At 37.9% G+C, this 20,129-nt stretch overlaps 1 protein-coding gene across 4 annotated transcripts in view; it reads right to left on the bottom strand.

The window, feature by feature from the left end:
* LOC140530309 (methylcrotonoyl-CoA carboxylase beta chain, mitochondrial-like) overlaps window positions 1–10,227 on the bottom strand; it is a 46,343-nt gene extending 36,116 nt beyond the window's left edge. Inside the window, exons 1-3 of one of the 4 annotated variants that reach the window (XM_072649816.1) lie at window positions 9,824–10,071; window positions 7,697–7,890; window positions 5,966–6,290 (exon numbers count right to left, since the gene is read on the bottom strand). In XM_072649816.1, coding sequence (XP_072505917.1) covers window positions 5,966–6,285 — 320 coding nt within the window. In that variant the 5' untranslated portion in view covers window positions 6,286–6,290; window positions 7,697–7,890; window positions 9,824–10,071. Of the gene's footprint in view, window positions 1–2,824; window positions 3,133–5,965; window positions 6,291–7,696; window positions 7,891–9,823; window positions 10,072–10,098 lie in introns of those variants that run through there. The other 3 variants (XM_072649817.1, XM_072649815.1, XM_072649819.1) reach the window with 3 other exon arrangements.
* Window positions 10,228–20,129: the final 9,902 nt, after the last annotated feature.

Below are 20,129 nucleotides of genomic sequence, written 5' to 3'. Positions count from 1 at the left end.
GAGAGGTGGTCAATCAAAACAGAAGATGCATTCATAGTTTGTTATGTCTTACAGTAAGAAAAATTTTTAAATGTAGAGAGAGAGGATCCAGTAAGGGAATATGGGAGAAAAGATGATGGAACTTGTTAAGACACATAATTGGATTGTATAAGTAGAGCTATGTGCCAACATGGAAGGAGTTGAAAGAGCAGGTGTCACTTATAATTCACTTTCATAGAATATAACATACAAACACAGAGAGAGTTTGATATCAAAATACATTTAGCTCAACAGAGACGTAGATAGAAAAAGAAATTAGGGAAAGAGGTAAATAAGATGGAGGGTAGATTCAGTGAGAGATTAGTCATAAGCAAAACAATCTTGAGGAGGGGATAGTGAAGAGAAGACTAAAAAGAAAAAAGGCAAGATAATTGAAATAAATAGAGAAGGAAGAGCATAGGGAAGATAAAGTATAAGAGAATAGAATGAAAGGAAATATGCCACTTAACAAACATAATACTGAATGTGAATGGTATGAACTCATCCATAATATGGAAGAAGTTAGCAGAATGGATTAGAAAACGAAATTCAATAACATGTTATTTTTAAGAAACTCGCTTGAAACATAAAGATCAAGAAGTGGGACTAAACTATATTATGCCTCATATGAACACACAGAAAAAAAATGAGTAGCAATTATGATTTCAGACAAGGCAACAGCAAAAAGAGACTGATGAATTGGATTGCTTGACTTCAAGAGTTCTGAGAACTGTTGTGGTAGGACTAAGGCATTAAGTCTAGGACCAATATGGTAAGGCCCTTAGAGCCAAGGACCTTTAGGCTGACAAATGAGGCATTAAGTGACCCAAATTTGAAAAACAGAGCAATTTAAACTTCATGCTGATCAGGACTGATTATGGGCCAGTGAGTGGCCATTATACTTCCAGTCTAGACAAAAATGGAGACCCAGTTTCAAAAACAAAACAAATCAAAATAAAATAATTAATAGCAGCCAATGTTTCAAATGCTCTTTTTATTGAAAATCTATCTTTTTTTCATTAGTATTTTAGCTCAGTTTCACAGGGTAGGTCACCATGGGACACATCTTGAGGTCTTTTGCTCTTTAGAAAACATTCCATTTCATCTTGTGATTTTGGATGGGTTGAGAATAATTGTCTTGTGTTAAGTCAATAAGAATAATGTAGTATGGAGAACTAAACTTTGGCTTTTATCCTCTCAACATCTTAAAAATTCTACAATCTTATTTATATAGAAAAGGTAAAACAATTTTAATGGACTTCTTTGTCTAGGCTGAGCCTGAAGTCAGGAGAATTCATATTTCTGTGTGACCCTGGATAAGTCACTTAACCCTGTTTACCTCAGTTTTCTCATTTGTAAAATTAGCTGGAGAAGAAAATAGCAAAGCACTCTAGTATCTTTACCAGGAAAATCCCAAATGGGGTCACAAAGAGTAGGACATGACTGAAATGACTAACCAACAACAATACAGTCAAGCAAGAATCCAAATAGGTAACAATTCAATAATCTAGTAGCAAAGAAATGTAATCAATAGCCTCTAATATGCTCACTCAATATCTTCTTATTGACTTCTCAACATGCTCCAACAGAAGAGTTACACTAGTCAGCCCACAGGATTACAACACAGGACAACTCTCTCTCTACTCCCCCCTCTCCAAAGTACTATAGAATAGCAAAAGACATAAGCTTGCAGAGACTGGGTCAGGTAAGCAGCACTCCAAGAAAACTGAAGAACAAAGAGAATTGGTGAGTTACGGAAGGATGTGGAAAGGCAGTACCCAGAAGGAAAATAATATGGAAGAAGATAAGCAAAAAAGCAAAAACATTGAAATAAAACATGCTCACGTTATGAGCAAAACATATTGATCTCAAAGACAGGATGCATAGAGACAACTTAAAGATTATACGTCTCCCAGAAGAAAATGACAGGTTAAAAAACTTGAATGCCACAATGCAAGACATAATACAAGGAAACTTGCCAGAATTTCAGAATGTAGAAAACAAAGCACTAATCAAAAGAATCCACAAATCTAGGGAGAGGAGGGACCCTGTACTGCAAACAGCAAGATGCAGAGAGCTTAAATTTAACAGTTCCACTGACAAACAACAAATCCTGAAAGTGACCAGGAGGAAAATTTTCAAAGATAAAGGAAAAGAATTTTAGACAACACAAGAGAATTATTCTTCACCCACCAGAAACCACAGTAGGGAATGAGATAATGTTTTCTGAAGAGTAAAGGAACTTAAGATACAACCCAAGTTAAACTATTAGTGAAAAAATATGGATATTCAATAAAAGGAGGCATTTGAAGCATTCCTAAGGAGAAAGTCAGACCTGAAGTAATTATTTACTTTCAAATACCTCAAACAACAGATATAGAAGAAAGGTAAACAAATACAGCGACCACGGATGACGACAATAACAACAAAATAACAGAGAAATCATTAAGAGATTTCTTTTTAAATGCATACAAGTGAAAGCAGAAGTCAGCTAGAAATGATTGTGAAGAAAACAAGCTCAAAACACCATTTTTATCCATTTATGCAGAATCTGAGGATACATAAAAGGGGGAAGGGAGGAAGAAGAGAGAGAGGAATATGTGATGTACCCCAATAAAGTCAAAAGCTAACAAGAAAGGGAATCCCATCCAATCCAACACTTATTAAGTACCAACACTATTAAGTGACTGTCACTGTTCTAAGTGCTGAGGATATAATTAATAAAAAGACTGCCCTCAGGGAGCTTATAGCCTAATGGGAGACAACAATACACAAAAGGAGGCAGGAAAGAGAGGGGATATCTTACTCTCTGGAGCTGAAACCAAGCAGGGTAACAGATGCAGAATGGAGTAGGCTGAGATTGCAGTTTCTGTCCTCTATAAAGAAAGACATTGGGGGAACTTTGATCCTCCAACTTCCAGTCTTCCAATTAAAGGAGAGACAAGGCTGAGTGAGGTGGTTTCCATTAAGTCTTGAGTTTACAGCATGTTGAAATAATTCGAAGTGATCAGCTTATCCCAGTCAGAGAAACAGATGGAAAGTGGAGAATAACTATTATCTTCTCATGAACACTGCAGCTAGATGGTCCAGCATCAGACCTGGAGTCAGAAGGACCTGAATTCAAATCCAGTTATGGACATTTACTAGTTGTATGACCCTGTGCAAGTCATTTAACCTCTATTTGCTCGGGTTCCCCCTCTACAAAGTGGGAATGATAGTACCATCCACCTCCAGGATTGTAGTGAAGATCAAATGAGATAGTAAGGATAAAGCACTTTGCACAATGCCTGGCACATAGCAGACAGTATTTAAGTGGTAGCCAGGGCCACTGCTTCATCCATTGCATCACCTAGCTGACCCAAGAATGAAATTTTTTTTAGAAAAAGAAATTGTTGAAAGTTTACACTTATTAGCAAAGTAAGTTGAAGGGGAGGAGAAGGAGGATTTTATGTGACTATTTAATTGAGAGGACAAAAGGGAGGAAAAATGAAATAATAGATAAATGAAAGAAAAAAATTTGAATGTCAAAACTTCAGAACTGAGGAAAATGAGAAAAAGAAGTTGAGAATGAGGAGAAGATAGCTGGTGGAAATAGGGGTTCCTCAAAAGAGAATTATCTAAAATAACTAAAGAGACAGAGAGGAAAGGGGGGAAATTTTTTTATTTTGGAAAAAAAGAGTAATTAGAGACAAACAAAAAAACCCCAATTCTCATAACTTTAAACATGAATGGAGTAAATGATCCAATTCAATGAAAACTAGTGGCATTGAATAAGAAAATAAGACCCCACTATGCTTTGCTTACAAGAAAACACATTTAAAAAAGATATGCTCAGAGTTCAGATAAGAGGTTAAAAATTGTACAATGCATTAGATGAATGGGGGGGGGGGTAATAGAGTTGTAATCAACCTATCACGCAGAGCAAAAACAAACATTCAAATATACTTTATAAAGGATAAACAAGGAAACTACATTATGTTGAAAGGAACTCTAAACAAGCAAGTACAAACATTAAACTTATGTATTCCAAACGCCTTCATATCTAAATCCATAAAGGAAAAATTAACTGAACTACAAAAAGACTTAGATAATAACATAATAATGGAAGATTTCAATGTCCCACTCTCTGCTTTAGATAAAACTAGCAGAAAAATAAACAAAAGAGAAAACTTTAAATTAAATAAATTTCTGAAGAAACTAGAACTAAAAGACTTATGGCATCTTCTAAATGAAACCGCTAAAGAATATACATATTTCCCACCATCCCAAGGAAGTTTTAGTGAAAAACCCACGCATTTGGATCTAGAAATATTGCAAACAAATGTAAAAAATCCTCTAGAGAATAATGTAATAAAAATAATAATTAGTTCAGGGAATGCCAAAAAAAAAAAAAAAAGGCAGATGCAAATGGAGACTTAACAATGAAAACCTAAATAACGAATGGGTCAAAGGACAAGTCACACAAGCAATTAATAATTCTGTGAAAGAAAATGATCATGAAGAAACACAATACAAAAATTTCTGGGATGCTGTTGAAGCATCCCTCAGAGGAAAAAGAATATTTTTATAAACATACATGAACAAGATAAAAAGAAGAGAGTATGTACCTAGTATTGAGTATATGTGTATCTGAGCATTAGCCTAGTTTGGCTGCACCATAGGGCGTGCGAAGGAGAATATTAACGTTCTCCCCACAGGTGACAAAAGAATCTTCCTGAGGCACCAGTCCAGCCATGACCCTCCCCTTCTTAAGAATCTTCAGTGGTTCCCGATTATCTCTAGAAAAAAATTTAAACTTCTAATTGCCGCTTAAAGCCCTTCACAATATGGTTTATTGAGCTTTCCCACAGACCATCTTCCAGTGAGACTGACCTTCATTCCTGTTCCTCAGACTTAGCCTTCCATGTCCTGATTTGTATGAGCTATACCAAATCTCTGGAATGGTCTCTTTCCTCTCCTCCATCTTGGATGATTCTCAGCTTCTTTCAGTGTCATTTTTCATCTCCTCCAGGAAGCCCATTCCCTACAGCTATTACCATTCTTTCCTTCCTCCTTTAATTTTATATATATATATATATATATATATATATATGTGTGTGTGTGTGTGTGTGTGTATACACATACACATATGTATATATACACACATACATACATATGCATGTATATAGTTCCTTTCATGTATATATAAATATATATTTATATATACATATATTATATATACATATAATAAATATACATATAATGTTATATATGTACGATATAATATTTAGCCATGCAATTGTTGTATCCCCCAGTAGACTGGAAGCTCCTAGAAGGCAGCATTTATTTAATTTTTGCCTTCGTATCCTTAATACTAGTACAGGTGGCTAGGTGGCACAGTGAATAAAGCCATGAGCTTGGATCAGGAAGACCTGAGTTCAAATCCAGTCTCAGACATTTACTATCTGTGTGACCCTTAACAAGTCACTTCTCTCCATTTCCTCATTTGTAAAATGAGCCAAGAAAGTAGAAAACTATCCTAGCATCTTTGCCAACAGAACTCCAAATGGCATCATGAAGAGTCAGACTCAATTGAACACTTCGTTTTTGCCTTAATACCTAACACAATTCCTTTCATAGTATATAACCTTAGTAATAAATGCTTGTTGAATTAGCTTGACTTGGCTTGGATAAGACTGAAGTGAATTTGGAGTGGAGTGAAGTAGAATAGATTTGAATGTAGTGTATTAGAAGGGTGGTAACCTGTAGGAAAAAGAGAATGGGTGTGACTTTCTTCCCTCCAATTCTTTATATGTACTATCATTATTATCACAATTATTAGCTTTTTAGAAGGCAAAAAAAATGGCTTTCATTCAGTTATGTAGGCCCTCTGGGCTACATATTAATTAAAATCATTTCTCCTTGAGATGCATAGTCACTAAGCAATCGTTATTGAATATGTCATTACCTCTGAACACAAGTTTCGCTATTTCTCAAGTTGGCTTCAGTTATATCCATCTGTTCCAGATGAATACTTCCATCTAACACAGGAAAGGAGCTGTTGTACTTGGATTTACTCTTAGAGTCAGGAGAAGGAGCATTATTGTCTTGTATGAGGTCAGCCATTCCCCTGATGTGCATGGTACACAGTATCTGGGAATTCTTCAGGAGCAAGGTCTTATTTTGACTCTGTGCCATCAGGTTATAGGTGTGAGTTCTTGCTAGTCTTGGAAACAGGTGGATATTAGCATCTAAGAAGGGCTTCCTCAGGAGAATACACATCCACATGATACCTGTGGGAAGTCATGGCAAATAACCCTTTAATGTGGTATTTAATTACTTGCTTTGATGGGAACCATATTCTTTGACCCAGAGATCGTATCTCTTGGTTGAAACTGTAAGGCAGTCAGTGTCAAAAAGGAACTCCCAACCTATGACAAAATATTTCTATCAGTACTTTTTGCAGTGGCAAAGAAAGGGAATCCATATCAGTGCCATTAACTGAGAAATGGCTGAACAAGTTGTTCAAATGAATGTGACAGAATCTCACTACTCTGGCTCTTTTTATAGTGGCAAAACACTTGAAATTAAAAGGAATGGATGTCATCAATTTGAGAACTGACTGAACAAATTAAAAATGAAAAAAACATATGAATTTAATGGAATACTACTGTGCCATTAGAGAAAATTTCAGAGAAGTCAGAGAGGACTTGTATAAATTGATGCAGAATGAAGTGAACAGAAGCAGGAGACTAACTTATAGAATTCATTGGTCATTGTTCTTCATTTTCAAAGGGGACCAAAATGACATCCATATGCTAGAATCAAATTTCAATGTGACAGATGGTGGCTGATTAGACCAATGTGAGCTCAGAATGCTCTACCAAAGGTTGGGCACAAATAGTCCATGTGGACATTTGGGGTAGATTCTCCAAATTTGTGCATCCTGCATTTCTTTTGAGCTATTTCAGTTCTGCTTTGCACAACAATGGCATGGTAGAAGAAAATAATTTTGAAAGACTGAGATCTCTGATCACCTACAATTCCAAGAAACTGATAATTTTGCCTGCTGCTCGCATCCTGACAAAGAGATGATGAATTGAACATGTAACATGAGACATACATTTTTAGTCATAACCAGTGGGAAATTTGGTTTGTGTATATTTTTTTATTTTTGTTTTACTTTTCTTTTCCAATGGGAAGGGGAGATGGGAAGGAGGGAAAAATAAATGCCTGTTAATTGAAAAACATAAAACAAAACATTACTGTACTGTAAGAAACTGAATATGATGAATACAAAGAAACCTGGGAAGACATTTGAACTGATGCAAAGTGAAGTAAGAAGAACCAGGAAAATAATCTATATAATAACTATGACAAGGTAAAAAGAAAATAACAATAATACATCAAAATGAAATGCTTCAAAGTTTTAATAAACAAACTTGGTCTGAAAGAAGAGATGTGAGAAGGTACCTCCTTATCCCATTATTCTTTGCAGACATGTGAAACTACAGGTGTGGAATACTGAATATAAAAATGTCAGACCATTTTACTAAACTATTTTTTCCTTCTTTTTCATTCTTTGTTAAAAGGATTGGTTTTCTGTTTCCCCTGTCAGGGGAAGGGAAATGTAGATAATATTTTAAACTATCAGGAAAAAACTGACTCAAAAAAATAACTATGGAAATCATCTACTTACTTTTAACTCACACTTGTGAAAGAAAAAAGATGACAGAGGAGAGGATGAATAACTATTTAGCCTCTATTTCCACAATAAAAGGGTTGAATTTGATTGGCAATTTCCCACTTGCTTGCCATGGACTGACAGTGAGAGGCAGAACTCTTACAAGTGGTCTGGAAATCCTCATGTCCGTAAATACAAAGTGACTCATTCTGTGACAATATAAGAAACAAATGCAGATTGTAAGCTGATAAAAAAAAAAACTTATGCATATGTGCATAACCGTATTTCACATGTATATTGACATAATTGTAACTAATAAGTTATAAATTCATTTAAAACAATTGAATTAATTGAAGCATTTTGTCATCATGGATTTTCTCAGTCGATGGATACTAATACCATAATCATGTGAGATTCATGAATTTTTTGATGGTTTAGAGGGGTGTCTCTACTAGAAAAGGTTAGGAAGAAAAAAATGTCAACTAAGTGAGCCTAGAACTATTCTATTTCAATCTGTGTTATAGGTCAGTAATCATAAACATTATCGGGTGCTGGTTAAAAATATAAAAAATAAAGCAATTTTTAAAAAGCTAGAAAAAGAAGTCCTGAAAGCACATGGATACAGTTAGCTCATGGTTACCTTTTTATTTAATAGTATACTTTTTCCCCTGTAAGAGCAATTTTGATATATTTTTAAGAGTTTTGAGTTCAAAATTCTCTTTTTCTCTCCTTTCCCTCCCCTTTTCTTGAGAAGGCAAGCAAATTGTTATAGGCTATACATGTACAAACATGCAAAAATATATTTCCATATTAGTCATGTTATGAAATAAAACAAAATAAAGAAATGAGAAAAATAAAGAAAGTTTTTAAAAATATATGCTTCAATCTGCATTCAGACTCCATCAGTTCTTTCTCTGGAAATAGCATTTTTCTTTATAAGTTGCATTGGACCGTTTTATTACTGAAAATAGCTATATTATGTTTTTTTAACTCATTCTCGATAATGTCAAACTTCCCTTCTAGCCGTTTCCTTCCAGGAAAAGACATTCCAACCCCTGACTCCATGTTTTTGTACATATGATTTCCACATGTCCAGAATGCATTTTATCTGACCTCCTGCTTCTTAGTGTCTCTATACTCCTTCAAAGCCCAGTTTCCACTGAATAGCCTGAATTAATTTCCTTAAGTATTGACTAATTTGACCTCCTTGCTATCCAAGGGACTTTCAAAAGTCTTCTCCAGAAACACAATTGGAAAACTTCCATTCTGTAGTGTTCAGCTTTCCTTATAGTTCAACTCTCCCAGCCAAACATCACCACTGGGAAAAATGTATATGAACCTTTGTTGGCAAGGTGGTGTCTGCCTTTTCTGGTATGCTGCCCACAGTTACCTCCCTGGCTAGCCCATGGAAAGGGGGTCCCAAAGCTAAGAAGGCCTTCGTTCAAATTCTATCTTTGATATACTGCATTGTGACCCTAAGGCAAAGCATTTATCCTGTCAAGGCTCTAGGCAACTCTCTAAGACGGTAGGCTGAAGAGATAGTGCCCATCTGCATCTCTGTGCCTATGAAATCATAGTTCTAGTACTCATTAGTCTCAGTTTTTCCATGGTGAAATAAGGGAACTGGACTAGATAACCGCTCAGGCCCCTTCTGAATCTATGACCCCCCCCCCCAAAAAGCATCCCTTTGATTTTTCAATATTTGGAGTTCAACAATCACTGGGATCCCTTTCAGATTTCAGTTTCTGAGAATTTTTGCAAGGATTCTTAGTAAAAAAAGACTTTGGGAGCCATCCATCACATCCAACCCATTGTACAGATAATAAGCTGAGACACACAGAAATTTTATCACTTAAGCAAGGTCACATAGACAGTAAGTCATAGAGGTCAAATTCCAAAAGGCAGCTGCAGTCAAATAAAATTGCTTTTTTCACTGGACTAAGAATTTCTTTCTGCCTCATCATTCTGCACCCCCTCCCCTGCCCTGGGGGCCAGAGATCCTGGATGTCCATGGTCCCTATAACAGCTGCCCTCGGCCAGCCTCCCTGGACTGGGAAAACACCAGAAACCTGCAGCTTGGAAGGGAGCAGGCACACTCAATCCTGGCCCTGGCCAACCGAGCAACCTGCCCCAGCTACTAACCTGCCCCCAAATTCAGGAACCAGGTCTGTTCAGTTCTCTGTAGGTTAGTTGTCTGGGGTGTTCCAGGCAGTCAGGTCTTAGCTATGCCCCCAGTTGTGTAACTGGCAGGGCCTTTCTCCAGGAACTTCTGTCTACCAACCCCTATCCTTGGCACCACCCTCATCCTGGGCCAGCCTCCCTGGACTGGGAAAACACCAGAAACCTGCAGCTTGGAAGGGAGCAGGCACACTCAGTCCTGGCCCTGGCCAACAGAGCAACCTGCCCCAGCTACTAACCTGCCCCCAAATTCAGGAACCAGGTCTGTTCAGTTCTCTGTAGGCTAGTTGTCTGGGGTGTTCCAGGCAGTCAGGTCTTAGCTATGCCCCCAGTTGTGTAACTGGCAGGGCCTTTCTCCAGGAGCTTCTGTCTACCAACCCCTACCCTTGGCACCACCCTCATCCTGGGCCTGCCTCCCTGGCCAGTTACAAAAGAGAGATAACTTTTAAACCCAACCCACTCCACCCCAGGGCGTCCTGCCTCCTCCCACCACCACCAGGTTCCATTGTCTGTCAGAGAAGTAAGATGTGCCCAGATGATCCTAAAGGTGTCATCTCTCTTTGACTTTGGAGCCCCAAGGACCTGAATTCTACTTTTCTGCACCCCTTTCTTCTCTCCTGACAAATGGATAATCACAGCACCTCCATCTCAGGGAAGTCGTGAGGCTCAAAGGAGATAGTATACATAAAAGACTTGAGAAATGTCCACTATTTTGAGAGAGAAAAGCAGTCAAGATGGTAACGGGGCTGGAGAAGAAAAGAAAGGCTGAGACATGGCCCATTTCTTGGAGTTAAAAGCACAGAGCAGGTGGGGAAGCAATGGGAGCTCCCTAAGTTGGAGAGGTGTGGAACAAGGCCAGTCATCAGCTAGCTCCCTATTTTAACTACAAGAACACCTTGTTTTGTTGCATTTCACTTTATGATGCTTCACAGGTATTGGGAGGTTTTTCATTTTTTACAAACTGAAGGTTTGAGGCAACCCTGCATCAAGCATCAAGCATCAAACAGGTCTGTCTGTGCCATTTTTTCCAACAGCATGCACTCACATTATGGGTCTGGGTCATATTTTGATAATTCTGGCAATATTTCTATCTTTTTTATTATCATTGCATCTGTTATGGTGACTTTGGATCAGTGATGCTTGATGTTACTGTTGGAACTGTGTTTTGGGGCACTATGAATGTGCCCATATAAGAAGGTAAAATTAATCAATAAATGTTCTATGTGTTCTGACTGCTCCACTGACAGCTCATTCCCAGTCTCTCTCCCTCTCTATGGGTCTCTCTCTTCCTGGAGACAAAACAATATTGAAGAATATTACATAAACTTTGTTGATAAATCAATGGCAGGGTTTGAAAGGATTGACTCCAATTTTAAAAGAAGTTCTACTGTGGGATAAAATGTTATCAAATAGCTCTCAATCGATGCAGTAAACTTTATTGTTGTCTTATTTTTTTTTAATTGCCACAACCACCGCAATCTCAGTAACGACCACCTTGATCAGTCAGCAGCCATCGACATCAAGGCAAGACCCTCCACAGACTCACTGAGGGCTCAGATGATGGTTACCATTTTTAGCCATAAAGTATCTTTAAGATATAAACATTTTTTAGACATATTACTATTGCACACTTAAAAGATAATAGTGTATATACTATAGTGTGTAGTATAGTGCAAATATAATCTTTACATATTCTGGGAAATCAAAAATTCTTGTGACACACTTTATGGAACTTCTGACTTTATTGTGTTGGTCTGGAAGTGAATCCACCATATCTCTGAGGAATGCCTGGGTTTCTTGCCAATGAAGTGTTAAGCTCTGTTGTTTCTATATTACTAATGAACATAGACTTGCTACCCAATCTCCAATAACTTCATATCTCCAGGGTTGAGTTTCCTCATGTCTGAAATGAGGGGATTGAACTCAATGACCTCTGGTGTCTGTCCAGATCCAAATCAGTGTTTTTAGAACCTGAGGACTATGAGTCCTGTCAATGCCTTCTAAATTCAATTCTTTCCCAATTGAATTCTCAGTCCCTCCCCCACTTGCAAGGTTTGCTTTATCCTGGGTCACTGTGCCATATCTAGGTCAGTTTATCATCCCTTATTAAAGGTTCACTATATGCCAAGCTCTGAGAATACAGAAGGAAAGAACTTTGGGGACCCAGATATGTATATAGAAATGTGTGTGAGACACACACATACCCACACACCACACACACACACACACACACACACACACACACACACACCTATCAATAAATAACCAGAAAACAAAAATAGATGCAGTCAGGTTATTTGTGTGACATGTATAATATAAGGCATATTTGTTATTCCAAATCAAGGCCTCCCCAGGAGTAGGAATAGCAATAGGTAGCTTTTCCATTGGATATTGGATATTACTCAGTCCCTCCTGTTCATCTTGTTCAAACACTAAGATTAGAATTTTGTTGCTTTTGGACAAAGGCCCAGGCCAGGTGCAGAGCAAGAGCCAGACAGTGCAAAGAGATTTTAAGATTAGATTATAAAAAGCATTGGGAATAAAGTTAGAGCTTATAGAGATGACCTCTCCAGGAGAAAGGTACCGAAGGCGATGTCAAAGGGAGAGCTCTTTCCTTCTACTTCCTGCCCCAGGACCTTGACAAATTCTCTGGGTCCCATTTCCTCCTGCTAGATTGACAGGATTAGACTGGAGCTCAGTGCTAGATCTGTGATCTGATGATATTCAATTTGTCAGGTCAATTTAATTTAACTCAAAAAACATTTATGAAGCGCCATGTGTTTGAAATACCGTGCCAAGCTGCTGGGGATGGAGCCAGAAGCAAAGATATTCCTTCTCTCATGCAGTTTGCCTTCTATCAGTAATATTTCTTTCTCAACTTCATGAAAGGAAACATCAAAGCAATGCTATTCCCTTGTCATTTTAATACTTATCTAAAAGAAAAGAAGGAAATAAGCATTTATTAAGTGCCTACCTCGGACCGGGCACTCTGCTAAGCTCTTTACGATTATTGTCTCCTTGAATCCTCACAACAACCCAAGCTGAGAATGGCTGTTATCAGCCCCATCATCGAGTTGAGAAAACTGATGCATACAAATGACTTGCCCAGGACCATGTAGTTAGTAAGTGTCTGATACTGGATCTGAACTCAAATCTTCCTGACTCTCAGTCCATGCTGTATTCAATATGCGCCCTGGCTGTCCCTGAGTTTTTAATCAGGGGGTCTCTAATTTCACAAAAGCTTTGGGGTAGAGGTCCATCAACTGTGACTGCTATGAGTGATTTCAAAGTGCCTGGTTTAGACCACCAAGCATTCCAAACTCAGAAGGGACATTAACCCTTCTTGCCCCCATAATATCCCTGAAACAAGAGGTCATCTCCTCTCTCCTCAAAGACCCTCAGAGATTGGGGAAATCACTAAAATCACTTTGTAAATCTTATAAATATATACATATATATTTTCACATATACAGTACATATAAGTAAGTCTATGTAGATATAGATGTGTGTGTATGTGTATAAAACCTGTAACTTCATTAGCACAAGGAATTCTCCATGAGCAAACACTCTCTATCAATGAAGTTCAGCACCTGATCTGCCAATTATAGTCATCGAGAATCGTCTGGGGCACAAAGAAGTCGTCGTTTGCCCAGTATGGATCATAGGCAGAACTTGAACACAGGGCTTTCTAGTTCCTAAGTCAGATCAAACTGGCATGACCTCTGGAAGCTTAAACTAATCCCATTCTGGTGGCTTTCTTCTGCTCTTAATTCCTCCAGCTTTCTGCTTCTCTTTACCTTTTTGGAAGTCAAGATTAGCAGTACTCCAGATCCCTCCCCCAGGTCAAGTTCAAGACCATTACAGCTTGGAAAAGACTTGGCAGCTTGAAGTAGAACCATGATGGCAAAGTAGAAGGAGAAGTCCAACACACCTCCTCCACAAGACTCTAGAAAATGTAAAACCTACCAAACAAGTTCTGATCAGGGGATTGCAAGAAAAAACAATCACAGTGAGTCATATTACCAACCCAATTCAATGTAAGGAGGTGAAGGGAGAGTTTTACGGACGCTGGAGATAGGTTCTGGCTGCAATCTACCGCTTAGAGTATTCCAACAGGAAGAAAATGAAAGAGGATGAAGGTTGTGAGCCAGGGCAAAAAATGACTACAGACCCATCCAGGAAGTCTATGACTTTGTGCAAAAATCAGGAACTGCTGTCGACAGGCAGCTCTGATATTCACTCCCTGGTTCTGGGACCCAGATCTGAGGGTGGACTGAGGAAGGGGCCTGCACTAAGGAGTACTCTCCTGATTGAGAAGTGATTACAACCCTGGGTTACTGAGCACCAAATTGTAGCTATGGGGGTTTGACCTGGGAATATAGTAGGATCTGCATTCCAGCCTCTGCTCCAATCTGAATTCTTCAGTCTAACAAATAGGGTAGAACTCCAGATCAAACGAAAGCCTGAAGTGCTGTCACTCAGAACCTGAAAAACTTTCCAGCTAACTGACAGTGGTTGAGTCTAGCAGCAGTCTACTGAAATTCCATTCAGGGACAGGTTCACAGGTGTGTAGCTCAGACTCAGACTTCAGTCAGGTCAGATCAAGAGGGCAATGATCAACCACTTTGGAAGCATTTGCATGTCTCCATCTTGAGCTGTATCTGAGATTCTGGAATAAGACAACACTCAATTCCCCCAAGAAAGCAGCAGAACAACCAAGATGGCACAAACTCATTCACACTCACTCCATAAATGCACAAGAGATGGCCCTAAGACGAAGTCAAAGTTAGGAAGTAGGGTGAAACACTGAGGAGAAAGAAAGAAAGAAAGAAAGAAAGAAAGAAAGAAAGAAAGAAAGAAAGAAAGAAAGAAAGAAAGAAAGAAAGAAAGAAAGGAAGGAAGGAAGGAAGGAAGGAAGGAAGGAAGGAAGGAAGGAAGGAAGGAAGGAAGGAAGGAAGGAAGGAAGGAAGGAAGGAAGAAAGGAAGGAAGGAAGGAAGGAAGGAAGGAAGGAAGGAAGGAAGGAAGGAAGGGGAAGAAAGAAGGAAAGAAAGAAGGAAAGAAAGAAGGAAAGAAAGAGAGAGAGAAAGACAGAGAGAAAGAAAGAAAGACAGAAAAAAGAAAGAAGGAAGGAAGGAGGGAGGGAAGGAAAAGAAAGAGAGAAAATAAGAGAGAATGAAAGAGAAAGAAAGAAAGAAAAAAATAGCTCCTACCATTAAGAGCTATCATGGTGAAAGGGATGCTCAAGGCACAAATCCAGAAGAATATGACTCTAAAACATGTATAAGTAGTGCCTCAAAATAAAAACACAGTTTGCACACAAGTTCATCTAAAATTCCAGGAAATTGTGATGCAAGAGTTTTTAAAAAGAACTAAAGATGATTTTAAAAACCAAATGAAAGTACTGGGGAAGTGTTAAGTTCCCAAAGATCTCATGCTTTCTTCCAGGCACAAACGAATGAGGCGGGAGCAAGGATGGTATGCACTCCATTTATTCTCAGCTAGCTCAGAGTATATACAGGCATTCTACTTCCATTCAAGCAAGAAGTTCGTAAACACTGTGTGCTGAGCTTACGTGCTTGGCTGTTGTTATTCTTGCTCAAGATAATTGTGGAGGTTGGTAATTGCGTAGGGGTGGTCCATCACATAAATCATGCAAGGACATGGCGTCTCAAAGAGATTTCTCCTGAGGGCATCATGACCCTGATAATCCGAGAGTTCCAGACCCCTTACAAGGAAGGGGATGAGGAAAATAGCAAGAGTTGTAAAAGAAACAATTAACAACTTGGAACAAGAATTATAAAACTTTACCCAAGAAACAAATAATCTAAAAATTCTAGCAGACCAAATGGACTAATAATTACATGAGGCAATAAGAAATGTTAAAGTAAAAAGACTGGAGGAAATTAAGAAAAAAATGAAAGTATCTCATAGAGGAAACTACTGACCTAGAAAACAGATCAAGGAGAGATAGTTTAAGAATTATTAGACCACCTGAAGCGTGACCAAAAAAGATCCAATCTAATCCAATCCAAAGAAAGTGTCTGTTCTATGCCAGGCACTCTGCTAACACTGGGGATGCAATTAACAAAATGAAAGAGCCCCTTCTCTTGGGGCCTTACAGCCTAATGGGAGCAGATAATGTACAAAAGGATGTGAGGGGGACGTGGGGGGAAGACCAGGGAGTACCCAGCTTGGGGGCATCAAGTTCCATGGAGTGGAGACCAGGCATAGCAGCAGATGCACAGTGAAGTGAGTTGAATCCAGTTTCTGCCTTCTATATGATGAAAGGCTTTGGGAAGAGTTTGTTCCTTTAACTCCAAAGGGAAGAGAAGGCTGATGGAGGTGATGTCAGTAAGGGCTGGCAAAGTGGGGAGATTAGAGGTGATGAGCCTAACATGGAAGAAGCATCTTGTTCCACAGATTTTAAACCAAGGAGAGCAACAGATACAGAGTGGAACTAAGACATTTTGAGAAATCATAAAAGGAAACTGCCCAGATCTCTTAGAATCAGAGACCAAAGTACAAATAGAAAGAATCCGAGGGGCACTTCCTGAAAGAAACCCCAAAATGGAAAGAAACTCTCAAAAACATCATTGCCAAAATCCAGAGCTTCCAAGTCAAAGAAAAAATATTGCAAGAGGAAGAAATAATTCAAATACTGAGAACACACAGTACCACACATGATATGGCAGCTACTACTCTAAAGGAGCAAAGAATTTTGAATACAATATTCCAGAAGGAAAAGGAGATAGGCTAAAAGGAAGGATAAGTTATATTCAGAAAAGTGTAGTATGATCCTTTCCAGCAAGGGGAAAAGGTGGATGGACTTCCAAGAATCCCCAAAGAAAAGAGCAGCGCTGAGTAGAGAATTTGATACACAAACACAAGAGTGAAGAGAAGCAAAGGGTTATAAATGTGAGCAAGTCATAAGGGATTAAACAAGGATAAGCTGTTCACATTCTAATATGGTTAATAGTAATATATTCCCTCTGAATGCTGTCATTATCTAGGGTAACATAGGGAGCTTAATTAGATTCAGGGCCTGGGAGTGGTTTTATTATGTTTTAATGATCTTTAAAAAGAGTAGAAAGGGAGGGGAAAAAGAATATGCTTGGATGAGGGATAGAGCAGGTTAGGAAGGATGGGGGAAATTATTTCACATGATTAGGGTGAAAAGTAGATGTGTATATAAACAAGTAAAGGTGTAGAAATTAGCACTTGAACCACATTCTCATTTGAATTGGTTAAAGGAGGGAAAAATGCACAGAAGCATGTGCACACACACAAAACTAGCAGCAGACATACTCATCAGAGATAAAGGAGGGAAAAGGGAGGATTTTAGAGAAGGCAAATTATGGAAGGGATTGGTCTTAAAAGAAATTCTAACTAAGGAGGGTAGATTTTGAAGCAGCTAGTTGACTCAGTGAATAGAGTACTGGACTCAGAGTTAGAAAGACTCATTATCTTGAGTTCAAATACAGCCTCAGACACTTAAGAACTGTATGACCCTAGGCAAGACACCCAACGCTGTTTGCCCCAGTTTCCTCATCTATAAAATGAACTGGAGAAGAAAATGGCAAACCACTCCAGTATCTTAGCAAAGAAAACCCCAAATGGGATTATGAAGACACTAAAATGACTGAAACAACAACAAAAAGATTTTGAAGATGGGCTTTAAAAAAGAAAGGACAAGAACATGTTACTGAGCTCTGTGTGAGAAAGAAAAAAGAGGACTGGTGTTGAACTTCATCCTCTTTCACCACATTCTTCTTTATGAAGAGGAAATGAGAAAGGAAAAGTACTACAAAACAAAATAGAGAGAAGTATATAATTAATTATCACAACTGTGAATTTAAATCAGTTAGTAAATGAGAATTTATTAAGTGCCTACTGTATGCCAGGCATTGTGAGGGGCTGAAGATATAATAAAAGGCAAAAACCAGTCCCTGCCTTCAAGGAGCTCACAATTTAAAGGGATAAACTCACCCATAAAATGAAAAATAGCAGAATGAATTAGAAAGCAGAATCCAAAGATACATTGTTTACAAGAAACATACTTGAATCAGAAAGATGAAGACAGAGTTAAATAAGATTCTGATGCAAAATCTATTATGCTTCAACTGAACTTAAAAAAATAAAGGTGGCAATCATGATCCCACACAAAGCAACAGAAAAATATTCTTAATTAAAAGAGATAAATAGGGAAATGACATTGTGTCAAAACGTACCAGAAACAATGAATTCAATATGAAACAATATATGCACCAAATGAAATAGCATCTGAATTCTTAAGGGAAAAGTTAAATGATTTATGAGGAGAAAAAGACAGAAAAACCATAATAGATGAGGGCTTCAATTTACTTCCCTCAGTCCCCAATAAATCTAACAAAAAAAGAGGAAAAGAAAAGAAGAAAGAAATGAAAGATCTGCATAGAGTTTTAGAAATAGATATGATAAACCCCAGGAAGTTATTGAATTAAAATTGAAAACATGTGTGCACATTTCTCAGCTATGCATACTGTATGCAAATTGAGTTGTATTAGGGCATAAAAATCTCACATAAATGCAGAAAAGGAGAAATACTAAATGGATCATAATGCAATAAAAATTATATCAACTACTTACTTTTAAAGATGATGGCAACAATGAGAAAACAAAATTTAGGGGATGAAGCCAAAGGAGTCTTTAGGGAGAAACACTTTCACCAATAAAAGAAAGAGTAGGTTCATGTATTAGCCATGCAATTTAAAAACAATCGAAAACCAATTATTTTTTAACCCTAATTTAAACACCAAATCAAAATCTTAAAAATCATATAAGAGATAAAGTTGAAAGCAAAAAAATGTATTTATAAATAAAACTAGAAACTGTTTGGGGAGAGGAAAAAATAAAATAAACTTAATTTTTTAAAAAAGGAGACAAAAAGGAGACAAAAATCACATTACCAATATCAAAAAATTTTAAAGTGAATTCATAACCAATGAAGAAGAAATAAAGAAATTATTAAGGGTCCATTTTACCCAAATAGATGCCAATAATACTGATATTCTAAAGAATATTTATAGAAATACAAAATGTTCAGATTAACAAAATACGTAGAGGGCTTAGCTCAATCTCAGAAAAAGAAATTGGATGTTTAATATGAATGTATATATAGATCTTATATCAGATTGCATGCCATCTTAGGGAAGAGGGAGGGAAAAAAGGGGGAGAAAATTTAAAACTCAAAAGCTTGTAGAACTGAATGTTGTAAACTAAAAATAAATAAATTTTAAAAAGAAAAAAGAAATTGAACAATCCATAAATAAACTCCTAAAGAAAAAAAACACAGGATCGGATGAATTTATAAACAAACTCCATCAAATCATGGGGCAGGTGATCACATGGTAGACAGAAGAGATGATACAAGGACACTCTCAAGGTCTCTCTCAAGAACTTTGGAATTAATTGTGTAACATGTAAGACACTGGCAGAGGACTGCTCAGCATGGTGCGCCCACATCAGAGAAGGTGCTGCGCTCTATGAGCAAAGCACAATTGAAACAGCACAAAGGAAACATAGCATACGCAAATTTAGAGCATCCACCCCAAAAGTTCACACGAACTATCTGTGCCCAATCTGTGGTAGAGCATTCCAAACTCACACTGGTTTGATCAGCCACAGTTGGACACATTGAAACATAGTCATGTCATTTTGGTCCTCCTTGAGAACAGAGGACAACAGTCAATTTCGTGTGAAAGTGATCCCACTTATCTTAACCAGATGCTTAAGCTTCTTTTTTATCCAGATATTGAACAAGTCAAAAACACTGCTTGCCATAAGAATGATCTTTGTGAGACTGTTGAAACAACAAGGCAGAACCCATTACCAGGTATTATGCAACACCCTGGTTACTCATAACTAGAAAAAATCACAAGACTTTGTGCTCCTGGAAAGCATTAACTAGAACAAATTAACATTGTGTTCTTTTAGCTTTAAATACTCTGATGTAACCTCCTACCAGCGGACTTTCAAACTAGGTCCTGGGCTGCTCTGTTTGTGAGCTAACCTCCCCTACATAATAAAGCTGCCTTCTTCAGCCTCCCTGATATGCCAGCACTGTTCTTTCAGTCCATCCCCAGGACTTGAGCTGGAGGTCCTGGGGGTCAACATTCGATTATTATACAAACTGTTTGAAAAAAAGTAGGAAAAGAAGTAATCCTACACATTCCTTGTAAGATACAAATATGGGCAGGAAAACTAACCTGAGAAGAAAATCATTCTTGAAAG

This window comes from Notamacropus eugenii, chromosome 2 (genome assembly GCF_028372415.1).
Source record: "Notamacropus eugenii isolate mMacEug1 chromosome 2, mMacEug1.pri_v2, whole genome shotgun sequence".
NCBI classification, from domain to species: domain Eukaryota; kingdom Metazoa; phylum Chordata; class Mammalia; order Diprotodontia; family Macropodidae; genus Notamacropus; species Notamacropus eugenii.
The sequence above is the reverse complement of the archived record's forward strand: the minus strand, read 5'-3'. Positions and strand labels throughout refer to the sequence as shown.